Here is a 13369-nt window from a genome sequence, read left to right as displayed (position 1 = left end):
TAACGATGAGCTTTCAGGAACGGATTAATATCGTTAGCTGAGGGACCACTGTGTAGTGGTACCAACAATGTTGAATGTATGTGAGGCATAAATTTTAATCATTGCAGCAAGGAGGAGGAGGAGGTTGGAGACAGTGGGGATGTTATGGGGAATGTGTGGTGTGAATATTATGCACAGAACTTACATCCTGGAGATTAGAATGTGTGGGGTTACCAAAAGCATTACTGAAAGGGCAGAGGAGGGGGTTGTTGAGGTGGTTTAGACATATAGAAAGGATAGAGCAGAACAGGATGTCTAAAAGGGTATATAAATCTTTGGTAGAAAGATAGAGGGATAGGGTCATCCCAGGAAGGGTTGAAGAGAGGGGTAAGCAAGACTTTTAATACTAGGGGCTTGGGCATCCAACAGTTTTGTGTGAATATATTAGAAAGGAGTAAGTGGAGGCATGTGGTTTTCACGATTTGATGTGCTGTTGGAGTGAGAGCATGGTGACATTTATTAACGGATTCAGGGACACTGGTTAGTTGGACTTGAGTCCCGAGGGTGGGAAGTACAGTGCTTGCACTCTGAAGGTGGGGTAGGGATGTAGTTCAGAGGTTTATCTTAGTTGTGATGCCAGCATGCTTCTGGCAAGATGGTGATTGAATGAATGATGGTAAAAGTGTTTCTCCTTCTTTTGGTCAACCAACATTGGTGGGAAACAGCTAATGCATTACAAAAAAAACTTTGGATACTCCATCTACCATATATTTGCTCATTTAAAACATGTGAGACATTCTCCCAAAAGCAATGAATAAAAACAAGTTCAAATCTAAAAAGTATTAAGGAATGTGTAGCAAGTTACTGTTACTGTGTGATAAATGGTTTGAAAACACATGGGAATCTTTACTGAAGAAACGTTTCGTCACACAGTGGCTTCATCAGTCCAATACAAAGCAGGAAGGTATAAGGAGAGGAGGAGTTTGAGGTAATCAGTCCCTCAGCCTGGAATCGATGTGTTCAGTCTATCACTCTTGTAGGAAGTACAGCATACAGCCAGAGAAGTGGCTTATATACTGCAGTCAGATGAGTCAAAGCAGGAGGAGGTGGGATCACAGTGGGACCATCCACTAGTGTAAGTAGGTCTTCGTCCAAAGGTTGGACAAGTGTTGAAGAATTCTTTGTATCAAGATCCCATGATGTTGCAGTGTCTGACAGATGTGATAAATGGTTATGAAAACTGACAAGTTGAAGAATTGAGACACTTATGCAACATATGTATATGTTGTTACAGCATCAAGTCAATGCAATGAGGGATTCCTAAGTTACTCTGCCAAAAAGTAAAAATACAATGATACCCAATTGAGCACCCTGTGTCTTAAAATATGAGGAAAAATCATAAAAACACTGGCTAACAGCACAAAGTAACCCACACTGAGAAAATAAAATAGAGAATATGAAAAGAATTACATATTTCAGCCTACTTAAAAAAAAATGCATGAACAGTAGGCAAAAATACACTGTACATCTTCTGTTGTGTTTTCCATGTTGGTTTGTTTGTCACAATATGGCATATGCAGTGCTGTGTTTTTATTCCAAGTTAGAACATTATGTACCACTTACTAGATTAGAGAGTGCAGCCTTGGTATGAGCTGCAACATATCTTGCTTTCACAATAGCATCATGGTGAGCTGTCATGATCATGGTGTTGTAGTGTTGCCAAAATTGACCATATTTAGCATCACTGTACCAAAGTTTGTTCAAACCTTTGGTACAATTCTTTTCTTTTTCATCAGGCATCTGTGGAAAATATTCCATAATTAAATGCTGTACCAATAAATGTTTATACAATAATTTAATGGGTAACATACGTAGATGATACAAAGAGTGATCAGCTTTACATAAGAGGTTTTTTAATTTTTAACCCACCAACCATCTTCCAATGAGGTAAGGTAACCCTGAAAAAGAAGAAACACTTTCACCATCACTCGGTCCATCAATGTCTTGCTAAAGGCAAGCCGATACTACATTTCAGATACCCCTCCACTAAGTTGTAGAAGTAGTTGTAGCAGCTACTACAACTACTTCTAAAACTTACCCATCCCTTTGGGTATGACCTACTTCCACTGGGGAATCCCGCCTACCAGTGACTATGCCCTTGTCTGCTACCCGTCCCTTTCCACCTGACGATTAGTATATAAGCACCAGCCTCCCTGCCTGTGCTCCAAAAGCTACACAACTACGGTGCTCTTCACACCAACTCCAAGGCTGAGGGACTGATTACCTCATCTTTTGAATAGAATTCTACTGTTTTCAAATTATGTCCTAGAATCTGTATTGATAAAGCCACTGGATGGCAAAACATCTACAATAAAGATACCCAAATGTTGCACATGTCTAAATCTTCACAGGTATAACTACTACTACTATCCCTATCGGCAATTTTCTAAGGTTCGATTTAGGTACATTATGACTTACGACAGGTTGGTTGGAACCAAGCTTAGCCATAAGTCGGATGGTACCTGTATATACAATATACGTATCTTTAAAACACTTGAAATTCTGGAAAATTTCCATACATAATCAAAAGACAGAGCTCATGGAGGATGCAAACAAACAGAGTGGTGCACGGACAATGTAATGGCAAATCAGGGAGCTGTATAAAAGAATTTTTGGTCAGAAAATGAGATGTCAGTATTAACAAAGTAAAGTGAAGTGCTGTAAAGTAGGGCCCTACTGCTGTCAGCATATTTCAAATACACTAGCCATGATGCCATGGACTTTCAAATACTTGCTATGTCAAGGTATTTCAAACCCTTGGTTAGGTCAGAGTGTACCCTACCCTGCAGTTAGAGATGTACCTTCAGGCAGTCAAGATCTCAGACAGCAGGCTGGGCTTCCAACCACGTATAGAGGAAGAGGAGCGATTGGTGGAATGATGATGTAAAGAGAGTAGTAAGGGAGAAAAAGTTAGCATATGAGAAGTTTTTACAAAGCAGAAGTGAGGCAAGGAGGGAAGAGTATATGGAGAAAAAGAGAGAGGTTAAGAGAGTGGTGAAGCAATGTAAAAAGAGAGCAAATGAGAGAGTGGGTGAGATGTTATCAACAAATTTTGTTGAAAATAAGAAAAAGTTTTGGAGTGAGATTAACAAGTTAAGGAAGCCTAGAGAACAAATGGATTTGTCAGTTAAAAATAGGAGAGGAGAGTTATTAAATGGAGAGTTAGAGGTATTGGGAAGATGGAGGGAATATTTTGAGGAACTGTTAAATGTTGATGAAGATAGGGAAGCTGTGATTTCGTGTATAGGACAAGGAGGAATAACGTCTTGTAGGAGTGAGGAAGAGCCAGTTGCGAGTGTGGGGGAAGTTCGTGAGGCAGTAGGTAAAATGAAAGGGGGTAAGGCAGCTGGGATTGATGGGATAAAGATAGAAATGTTAAAAGCAGGTGGGGATATAGTTTTGGAGTGGTTGTTGCTATTATTTAATAAATGTATGGAAGAGGGTAAGGTACCTAGGGATTGGCAGAGAGCATGCATAGTTCCTTTGTATAAAGGCAAAGGGGACAAAAGAGAGTGCAAAAATTATAGGGGGATAAGTCTGTTGAGTATACCTGGTAAAGTGTATGGTAGAGTTATTATTGAAAGAATTAAGAGTAAGACAGAGAATAGGATAGCAGATGAACAAGGAGGTTTTAGGAAAGGTAGGGGGTGTGTGGACCAGGTGTTTACAGTGAAACATATAAGTGAACAGTATTTAGATAAGGTTAAAAAGGTTTTTGTGGCATTTATGGATTTGGAAAAGGCATATGACAGGGTGGATAGGGGAGCAATGTGGCAGATGTTGAAGGTGTATGGTATAGGAGGTAGGTTACTGAAAGCAGTGAAGAGTTTTTACAAGGATAGTGAGGCTCAAGTTAGAGTATGTAGGAAAGAGGGAGACTATTTCCCAGTAAAAGTAGGCCTTAGACAAGGATGTGATGTCACCGTGGTTGTTTAATATATTTATAGATGGGGTTGTAAGAGAAGTAAATGCGAGGGTCTTGGCAAGAGGCGTGGAGTTAAAAGATAAAGAATCACACATAAAGTGGGAGTTGTCACAGTTGCTCTTTGCTGATGACACTGTGCTCTTGGGAGATTCTAAAGAGAAGTTCCAGAGGCTGGTGGAAGAATTTGGTAGGGTATGTAATAGAAGCATCAGGGAAGAGAGAGGTGAAGGTTTATAAACTAAAAGAGGAGGCAGTTAGGGAAAGATATAAACAGCTATTGGAGGATAGATGGGCTAATGAGAGCATAGGCAATGGGGTCGAAGAGGTATGGGGTAGGTTTAAAAATGTAGTGTTAGAGTGTTCAGCAGAAGTTTGTGGTTACAGGAAAGTGGGTGCGGGAGGGAAGAGGAGCGATTGGTGGAATGATGATGTAAAGAGAGTAGTAAGGGAGAAAAAGTTAGCATATGAGAAGTTTTTACAAAGTAGAAGTGATGCAAGGAGGGAAGAGTATATGGAGAAAAAGAGAGAGGTTAAGAGAGTGGTGAAGCAATGTAAAAAGAGAGCAAATGAGAGAGTGGGTGAGATGTTATCAACAAATTTTGTTGAAAATAAGAAAAAGTTTTGGAGTGAGATTAACAAGTTAAGGAAGCCTAGAGAGCAAATGGATTTGTCAGTTAAAAATAGGAGAGGAGAGTTATTAAATGGAGAGTTAGAGGTATTGGGAAGATGGAGGGAATATTTTGAGGAATTGTTAAATGTTGATGAAGATAGGGAAGCTGTGATTTCGTGTATGGGGCAAGGAGGAATAACATCTTGTAGGAGTGAGGAAGAGCCAGTTGTGAGTGTGGGGGAAGTTCGTGAGGCAGTAGGTAAAATGAAAGGGGGTAAGGCAGCCGGGATTGATGGGATAAAAAGATAGAAATGTTAAAAGCAGGTGGGGATATAGTTTTGGAGTGGTTGGTGCAATTATTTAATAAATGTATGGAAGAGGGTAAGGTACCTAGGGATTGGCAGAGAGCATGCATAGTTCCTTTGTATAAAGGCAAAGGGGACAAAAGAGTGCAAAAATTATAGGGGGATAAGTCTGTTGAGTATACCTGGTAAAGTGTATGGTAGAGTTATTATTGAGAGAATTAAAAGTAAGACGGAGAATAGGATAGCAGATGAACAAGGAGGCTTTAGGAAAGGTAGGGGGTGTGTGGACCAGGTGTTTACAGTGAAACATATAAGTGAACAGTATTTAGATAAGGCTAAAGAGGTCTTTGTGGCATTTATGGATTTGGAAAAGGCGTATGACAGGGTGGATAGGGGGGCAATGTGGCAGATGTTGCAGGTGTATGGTGTAGGAGGTAGGTTACTGAAAGCAGTGAAGAGTTTCTACGAGGATAGTGAGACTCAAGTTAGAGTACATAGGAAAGAGGGAAATTATTTCCCAGTAAAAGTAGGCCTTAGACAAGGATGTGTGATGTCACCGTGGTTGTTTAATATATTTATAGATGGGGTTGTAAGAGAAGTAAATGCGAGGGTCTTGACAAGAGGCGTGGAGTTAAAAGATAAAGAATCACACAAAGTGGGAGTTGTCACAGGTGCTCTTTGCTGATGACACTGTGCTCTTGGGAGATTCTGAAGAGAAGTTGCAGAGATTGGTGGATGAATTTGGTAGGGTGTGCAAAAGAAGAAAATTAAAAGTGAATACAGGAAAGAGTAAGGTTATGAGGATAACAAAAAGATTAGATGATGAAAGATTGGATATCAGATTGGAGGGAGAGAGTATGGAGGAGGTGAATGTATTCAGATATTTGGGAGTGGACGTGTCAGCGGATGGGTCTATGAAGGATGAGGTGAATCATAGAATTGATGAGGGGAAAAGGGTGAGTGGTGCACTTAGGAGTCTGTGGAGACAAAGAACTTTGTCTTTGGAGGCAAAGAGGGGAATGTATGAGAGTATAATTTTACCAACACTCTTATATGGGTGTGAAGCATGGATGATGAATGTTGCAGCGAGGAGAAGGTTAGAGGCAGTGGAGATGTCACGTCTGAGGGCAATGTGTGGTGTGAATATAATGCAGAGAATTCGTAGTTTGGAAGTTAGGAGGAGGTGCGAGATTACCAAAACTGTTGTCCAGAGGGCTGAGGAAGGGTTGTTGAGGTGGTTCGGACATGTAGAGAGAATGGAGCGAAACAGAATGACTTCAAGAGTGTATCAGTCTGTAGTGGAAGGAAGGCGGGGTAGGGGTCGGCCTAGGAAAGGTTGGAGGGAGGGGGTAAAGGAGGTTTTGTGTGCGAGGGGCTTGGACTTCCAGCAGGCGTGCGTGAGCGTGTTTGATAGGAGTGAATGGAGACGAATGGTTTTTAATACTTGATGTGCTGTTGGAGTGTGAGCAAAGTAACATTTATGAAGGGGTTCAGGGAAACCGGCAGGCCGGACTTGAGCCCTGGAGATGGGAAGTACAGTGCCTGCACCTCTATATCAGCAGGATAGGACCATCTACTAGCAATCAGGAGAAAGCTGACCTCTTTGCCAGACACTGCTTCCAAGATGCAAGTTCCTGATCCAGCAAGGAAACCTCCTCGACTAGCATCAAGAACTGTGTCAAAGTCGACAGGCGGTGCAACATCCCCCCAATGAAAAGCAGGGGCGCCATGAGTATGCTAAGAAAAAATACAATAACTGTTAGGGAGAAGGGGCCAAACTGTTCAACTGCCTCCCAGCATACATAAGAAGGATTACTAATAGACCCCCTGGCTGTCTTCAAGAGGGAGCTGGACATACACCCAAAGTCAGTATGTGACCATACCTTCGAGAGTTTTTCTATTCCAGAAGCCTGACTCATTTGGTGCTAGCCTGGTCAATCAGGCTGCTGCTAGTGGAGGCCTGCTGCCCCACATATCCATCACAGCCTGGTTGATCTGGCACTTGCTAAAGATACTTGTTCAGTTTTCTCTTGAAGACTTCTGCACTTGTTCCAGCAGTGTTTCTGATATCTTCTGGTAAGATGATGAATAACTTAGGGCCACGAATGTTGATACAGTGTTTCCCTATTGTACCCACTGCACCACTTTATTTCACTGGGTTTTTTCTGCACTTCCTGCCATTTCTTTCACTTCAGTACAGTGGAACCTCAAATTTTGAATGTACAGTGGATCCCAGTTAACGATATTTTTTCATTCCAGAAGTATGTTCAGGTGCCAGTACTGACCGAATTTGGTCCCATAAGGAATATTGTGAAGTAGATTAGTCCATTTCAGACCCCCAAACATACATGTACAAACGCACTTACATAAATACACTTACATAATTGGTCGCATTGGGAGGTGATCGTTAAGCGGGGGTCCACTGTATTGCTTATCAAACTCTTCAAAAATCGACTGCTTTTTTCGAAACAACTTTGTCCCCATTATCGGACTCACCTTTTTTCAAACCACTGGGTACTGGCCCTGTCTGCCAGCCCGCTCTGTCTGCGTCCATGCGCAGGCGCCGTGAGCCAGTCTGGTTTTGTTGATGCTTAAGTGAACAATAACCTGCAGTCTCATTCAAACATTTTATGATTAATTCATTGTGTTTAGTGCTTGTGGGACTGTGAAATAAGCTACCATGGGCCCAAAGAAACTTGCTAGTGGTACCCCTGTGGTAAAGAAAGTGAGAAACACCATAGATGTGAAGAAGGAAATAATACAGAAGTATGAGAGTGGTGTGAAACTTTTTGAGCTTGCCAGGATGTATGGAAAAAAAAGTCGACCATCGCTTCTATCCTGGCAAAGAAAGAACAAATCAAGGAAGCTGATGTTGCAAAAGGTGTTAATATGCTAACCAAAAAAAAGACCACAGACAATCGATCAGGTTGAGAAGTTGTTGCTGGTGTGGATCAAGGATAGAGAGATGGCAGGTGAGTGTTTCAGAGACGATTATTTTGTGAAAAGGCAAGGAAGTTGCATGCCGATTCAAAGATTAAGGAGATCTGCGCCAAGTGGAATGATGTCCAAATGTTTGTGGAGAAGTACCACCCTGAGCTAGCTGAAACAAGCCATCTCTGCAACAAGTTCAGTGAAAGAACCATGTCCCATTTTAGGGAAATCTTAAAGAGGTGCCAGAAACAGAGGACTGTGGACAGTTATTTTGTGAGACAAGGGTCCAGTGACTCTCAAGCTGGTCCTAGTGGCATTAAAGGCAGAGAAGGGAAATAACTCCAGAGAGGGCTTTGATACCTAAAGTCCTTATGGAGGGGGATTCCCCTTCCAAACACAAACCCCAACTCCCTCTCTCCTCCTCCCTATCTTCCAGATGCCATCACCAATCTTCAATAAAGGTAAATAAAAATATTATTTTATATGTTTATTTAAATTTATTAATACATAATTGTACACTATATTTGTTGTATGTAAAACTATAATTAATCTCTATAAAATGTATTTTTTTTTGTGTGAATATTTTTGGGTTTCTGGAACGGATTAATTGTATTTCCATTATTTCTTATGGGAAATATTGCTTTGCTTTTCAAACTTTTCGAATTTAGAACTAGCTCCTGGAACACATTAAGTTTGAAATTTGAGGTTCCACTGTATGTTGTTATGGCAGTGTGCATATTTAGGACCAGGCCCTCGAGTACCTTCCAGGTATGTATATTATCATGTAACTCTCTCTCCTCCACTCCAGTGAGTACATATTCAAGACTCTGAGACATTCCCAGTAATTTAAATGCTTTACTGGCTCTATGTGAGCCGTAAACAATCTCCATATTTCTTCAAGCTCTGATATTTCTCCTGCCTTGAAGGGGTCATAAACAATAAGCAATATTCCAAATGAAGGAGCACTAACAATTTGAAAAGTGACACCATTGGTACTATTTCTTGTTTTGAAGGTTCTCAATACCCACTCCGTCATTCTCCTGGCTGTCATGACCTTTGTCTTATTATGTTCTTTGCAAGAAAGATCAGCTGACATAGTTATTCCCCAGTCTTTCACGTGTTCCTTTCGTTCTATTTGATGATCCTCTTGGGTTTTTATTACAGTGTTCCTTTTGAGTTCTTCGTTCTTTCCATACCTAAGCAGTTGGAACTTATCAAGATTGTAATAAAGTTAATTAAGCACTATTATCATGTCTAGTTTTAAGTAGTTACTATGTACTACGATTAATCTGCCCGAAATGCCCTGGCATGATAGTGGTTTTCTTTGTACTTAGCAAACCAAAATTGTAATTACACAATGTAACCTTTACAAAGAAATCAACATTTATCTGTATCTTTATCTTTATCACCATTGAATGTCATGTTGTTTTCCACTACCTACTGGAAAACACTTCTTTTATCCTCCTGTAATTTTCCAATGTCTTCTACCATTGTGACTTTCTTGCTTATTTTAGTGTCATCTGCAATGATGATACAAAACTGTCACGAGTGTCTTTATCTATGCCTGCTATGAGGATGAGAAACAGAAGCAATGCCAGGACAGTGCCTTGGTGGACTGAGCATTTTTTTTTTTTTTTTTTTTGGCGAGGCACTGGAAGAGTTAAAGGAATACACACAAAGTTACTTGGAATAGTACTCAATGACACAAAAATGGGTGATAATAACAGGGAAACTGAAGCACAAAGGGAAAACTGAAATGTTCCCTAAGATTATAAATATTATCATTTTCCTCACATTCCCCAGTGCCTGATCCAAGGAAAGGGATGATACTTCCAATTCCTTGGATCATAAGCCCTTTGCCAACATCAAGGTATCTTCCTTAGAAGACATTAGCTGTGATTTAAGGAGTGCACTAGTACATACTTCTTGCATTCTCACTTGCGAGAATCAAGTAGAGGAGGGCACCGCTTCTACAGCAGATTAGGTTCTGGGCTACTGCTGTAAAACAAAAATTGCTGCAAAGTGAAAAAGCCTATTTTTCACTCTCAAATGCATATATAATCCTGACAACATGTTTTACACTATCATATGTATTAAATTAGTGAATGGTAAATACATTAATTGTAGGAAATCTGAATAAATGAAGAATGGGTATAAGTGAAAACCACTGCATTAGTGAAGCACTGTAAAGCAAAGCACTGCAAAGCAGGGCCTGCCTGTAATGATACGAATTCTGCACCTGTTAATTCTTTACTAAAAAATGAAGTTTATATGGTTAATGAAGTCAAGTTTTGCTAAACAGGCATCCATCAACCAAATTTTCTTCAAGATACAGTACACTGAGGACATAACAAATGTTTACAAGTTGTATTTTGATAACATAGTTTATTAACCCTTTGAGGGTCCGCCCCATAGTTCTACGGCTTTGAAGACAAGGTCCCAGCTGTAGTACTACGTCATGAGCTCAGCTCACTCAGATAAGCTGTGAGCAGTAAATTTGGGCCTAGATATGAGAGAATGTATCTATGTGGTAAGTGTGCACCATATAAAACAAATCCTGCAGCACTCAGTGCATAATGAGAAAAAAAACAAAAAAAAAACTGACCGTGTTTTTGGATTAGTACAGCGACTTTGTGGTGTATTTTCGCGTGGTTTTTATGGTTGCATTTGTGGTTTCTTGATCTCATTTGACAGAATGGAAAATATATTACAAAAATAGAGATGATTTTGCCTGGTTTTGATACTGAAAATAGCTTGAAATTGAGCTCAAAGCAGCAGAAATGGTAGATTTTTGCCAATGTTTTAGAGTAAACAGTACACAGTACATCCAGTACACGCCAACTGGTGGGTTTAATGTACGTTCACAAATGCTCTGATATTATTTATATAATTATTACAATACTGCATAACAGTAAATCTTCTATTTTCTGGTGTGAATAAAAATTTTGTGAAAAATCAAAATGGATTTCATCTGTAAAACCTGGAAACGTAACTAATAAACAGAGGTAATGTTATTTTAGTGCCAGGAATGCCTGCATTGTTTATTCTGGACCCTATTTTGAAATTGGAATATTTTGAACTTTGTGTGAAATTGGACAAATTACCAATTTCTGATCACTTTATTGGGTAATTGAAAAAATTTATTGGGTAGTGTCTTGTGCTCATTCAATTAATTAGAAGTGATGCTATGCACTGGAATAATGTAATTGGCCTAAAATAGGAGTCAAAGTGGGCAAAATCGCCAATGCATAAATATCGCTGACACAGCAAAATTTGCAATAACATAATTTCATCAATTTTCCATCAAATTTCGTACTTTTTGTTTTATTACCTTAAGAAAAATATTCTCTATCACTTCATAAGAAAAGATAACAAAAAATATTTTTTTGTTATCTTTTGAAAATTCCTGGACCCTGTGGATAAGCCCAAGAACTACAGGACAGACCTTCACAGGGTTGATAAGTTCAAGATCATTACTCCCCCTCAATCAGTCTCAGACCACACCTCCTAAATTAAACAAGGCAATATTACAGGAATAATAACTATTATAAACCACACAAGAAAATAAACAAAGTAAATGCTGAATGTAAGCTGAAGTTTGTAAGGTTTAGTTGCCATATTACTTGTTCATTACAAAGAAAGAAAAGACCAGCAATTCCACCAGTGCAAGCAATTTTTAAAAGGCTACTACTTAGGGATGAGACAATACCAGTGCTTTGCCAACACCAATACCAATACTCAATTTTATGCCAATACCGACATTCAATTTTATCCGGATACCACTACTATCAAAATTAACCAATACGTACTCAAGTTTAGGTTGACAACGATACCATCAAAATTAGCCAATACCTTCACAATTAACTGATACTTTGGAACAGTCCTACAGTTCAACGTATTTCCTGCTTATATGACAGATGGGTTCTATCTCCTTGGATGGATACTGTCTACTACAACACCAGATTTTAAACCTGCCCATCAACATGTGCTAAGACATCATTAATTAAAGGAAACATGACTACATAAACACACCTCCGAGGTGCTCAGGTGCCGCCACTCTGAACTTATCATCTAGGAAGTTGCTCTTCACAAATTCTGTGACATCAGACCTTTATGTCAATTTGTAGTAAACCAATCATGTACCTGTTGTGTAAATCTATAGTTAGAGAAGCACAGAAATACATAAACATTGAATTTTGTCATATTTACCATTCCAAGGATGCAATGCAACAGGAAGGCAACAAGCCAGTGTCTATTTGCTTCTAAGTAAAAAGATACAACAGGTGCAAAACTGCTCCCTGAATCTGAGCGCTGTCATTTATGAGGGGAACACTCACCACTGAGCTACTGGGATGCATATAAATAGGTTGTATTAGGTTAAGTCTGTTTCTTTAATAGGCAGTGTTACTTCTTCACAATCGTGGAAATAACCTACAAGTTGCATCAATTAAGAGAAAGAGTGTATATCAAGGCAGCAGCCATGTAGTGGACAGTATTAAATTCTACTGACACAACAGTGGGGTAACAATCAGTTTATAAATTAGGTTGCTCAAATTTATACAAAAATTCATTTAACCGCAAATAAGCAAACTGAAATTAAAAAGAGTGACATGTCTGGTAATGTGGTTCAATATGTATACACATATTTGTTTGTTTGGGTAACTGGCTGCCAAAGAAAAAACCTTGGTCTTAGAAAGAAGTACTATATAGTACTTGTACAAGCAGAGTCATCATTCAATGGAGTCTCTGGCAGACCTGTTGCACACAAAAATACTGTAGACTAGTCTATGTGCAGATGCCATCATTAGTTAGGCTGTTAGATTATTTTGCATCACTAAACAGTGACATACAGTACAGACATAACTTGCTAATATGGCAGGTTAGGTTCCAGACCGCTGCTGTCAAGTGAATATTCCCTTAAAGAAAATCACAACTTTTTTTTTTCACTTGCCAATGCATATGAAAGCCTAAAAACATGTTTACACAATCATTTATTAAATGCACAAAATGATAGGCTTAAAAAAAGAAAGATGCAACAGCAAAAATATAAAAAATAATGAAAACCATCTTAAGAGTAAGGCAAGTGCCAAAAATAATAAACAGAAATAAAATTGAAAAGTGGTGCATTGGTGAAGTGCTCTAAAGTGAAGCACCTTAAAGCAATGTATGCCTGTACTGCCATATACAGTTGTATAGTGGTATACACACATGAACATCTAAATGAAAAGTACTACACATGGACACCAATGAAATTAAATACTCCAGAGGAACTGTAGGAATAACCTAGGTTAAGTAATCATAGTCTTTTCTATATACAGTGGAGCCCCGGTTTACGATATTATTTCATTCCAGAAGTATGTTCAGGTGCCAGTACTGACCGAATTTGTTCCCATAAGGAATATTGTGAATTAGATTAGTCCATTTCAGACCCCCAAACATACACATACAAATGCACTTACATAAATACACTTACATAATTGGTTGTATTGGGAGCTGATTGTAAACCGGGGGTCCATTGTACTTATTTATGCAATTACAAAAGATGTTGTGTGGAAGGAG

The 13369-nt window shown here is 39.2% G+C and overlaps 1 protein-coding gene across 5 annotated transcripts in view; it reads right to left on the bottom strand.

Annotated features, from left to right (window-relative positions):
* LOC128700404 (gem-associated protein 8) overlaps nt 1–13369 on the bottom strand; it is a 53597-nt gene that overhangs the window by 30022 nt on the left and 10206 nt on the right. For 2 of the 5 annotated variants that reach the window (XM_053793612.2, XM_053793613.2), the window contains exons 2-3: nt 11843–11953; nt 1603–1779 (exon numbers count right to left, since the gene is read on the bottom strand). In XM_053793612.2, coding sequence (XP_053649587.2) covers nt 1603–1779; nt 11843–11881 — 216 coding nt within the window. In that variant the 5' untranslated portion in view covers nt 11882–11953. Of the gene's footprint in view, nt 1–1602; nt 1780–9733; nt 9792–11842; nt 11954–13369 lie in introns of those variants that run through there. The other 3 variants (XM_053793616.2, XM_053793615.2, XM_053793614.2) reach the window with 2 other exon arrangements.

The sequence above is a fragment of the Cherax quadricarinatus genome, chromosome 71 (assembly GCF_038502225.1).
Source record: "Cherax quadricarinatus isolate ZL_2023a chromosome 71, ASM3850222v1, whole genome shotgun sequence".
Classification (NCBI taxonomy): domain Eukaryota; kingdom Metazoa; phylum Arthropoda; class Malacostraca; order Decapoda; family Parastacidae; genus Cherax; species Cherax quadricarinatus.
Note: the sequence above shows the minus strand (reverse complement) of the source record. Positions and strands in the feature narration are given on the sequence as shown.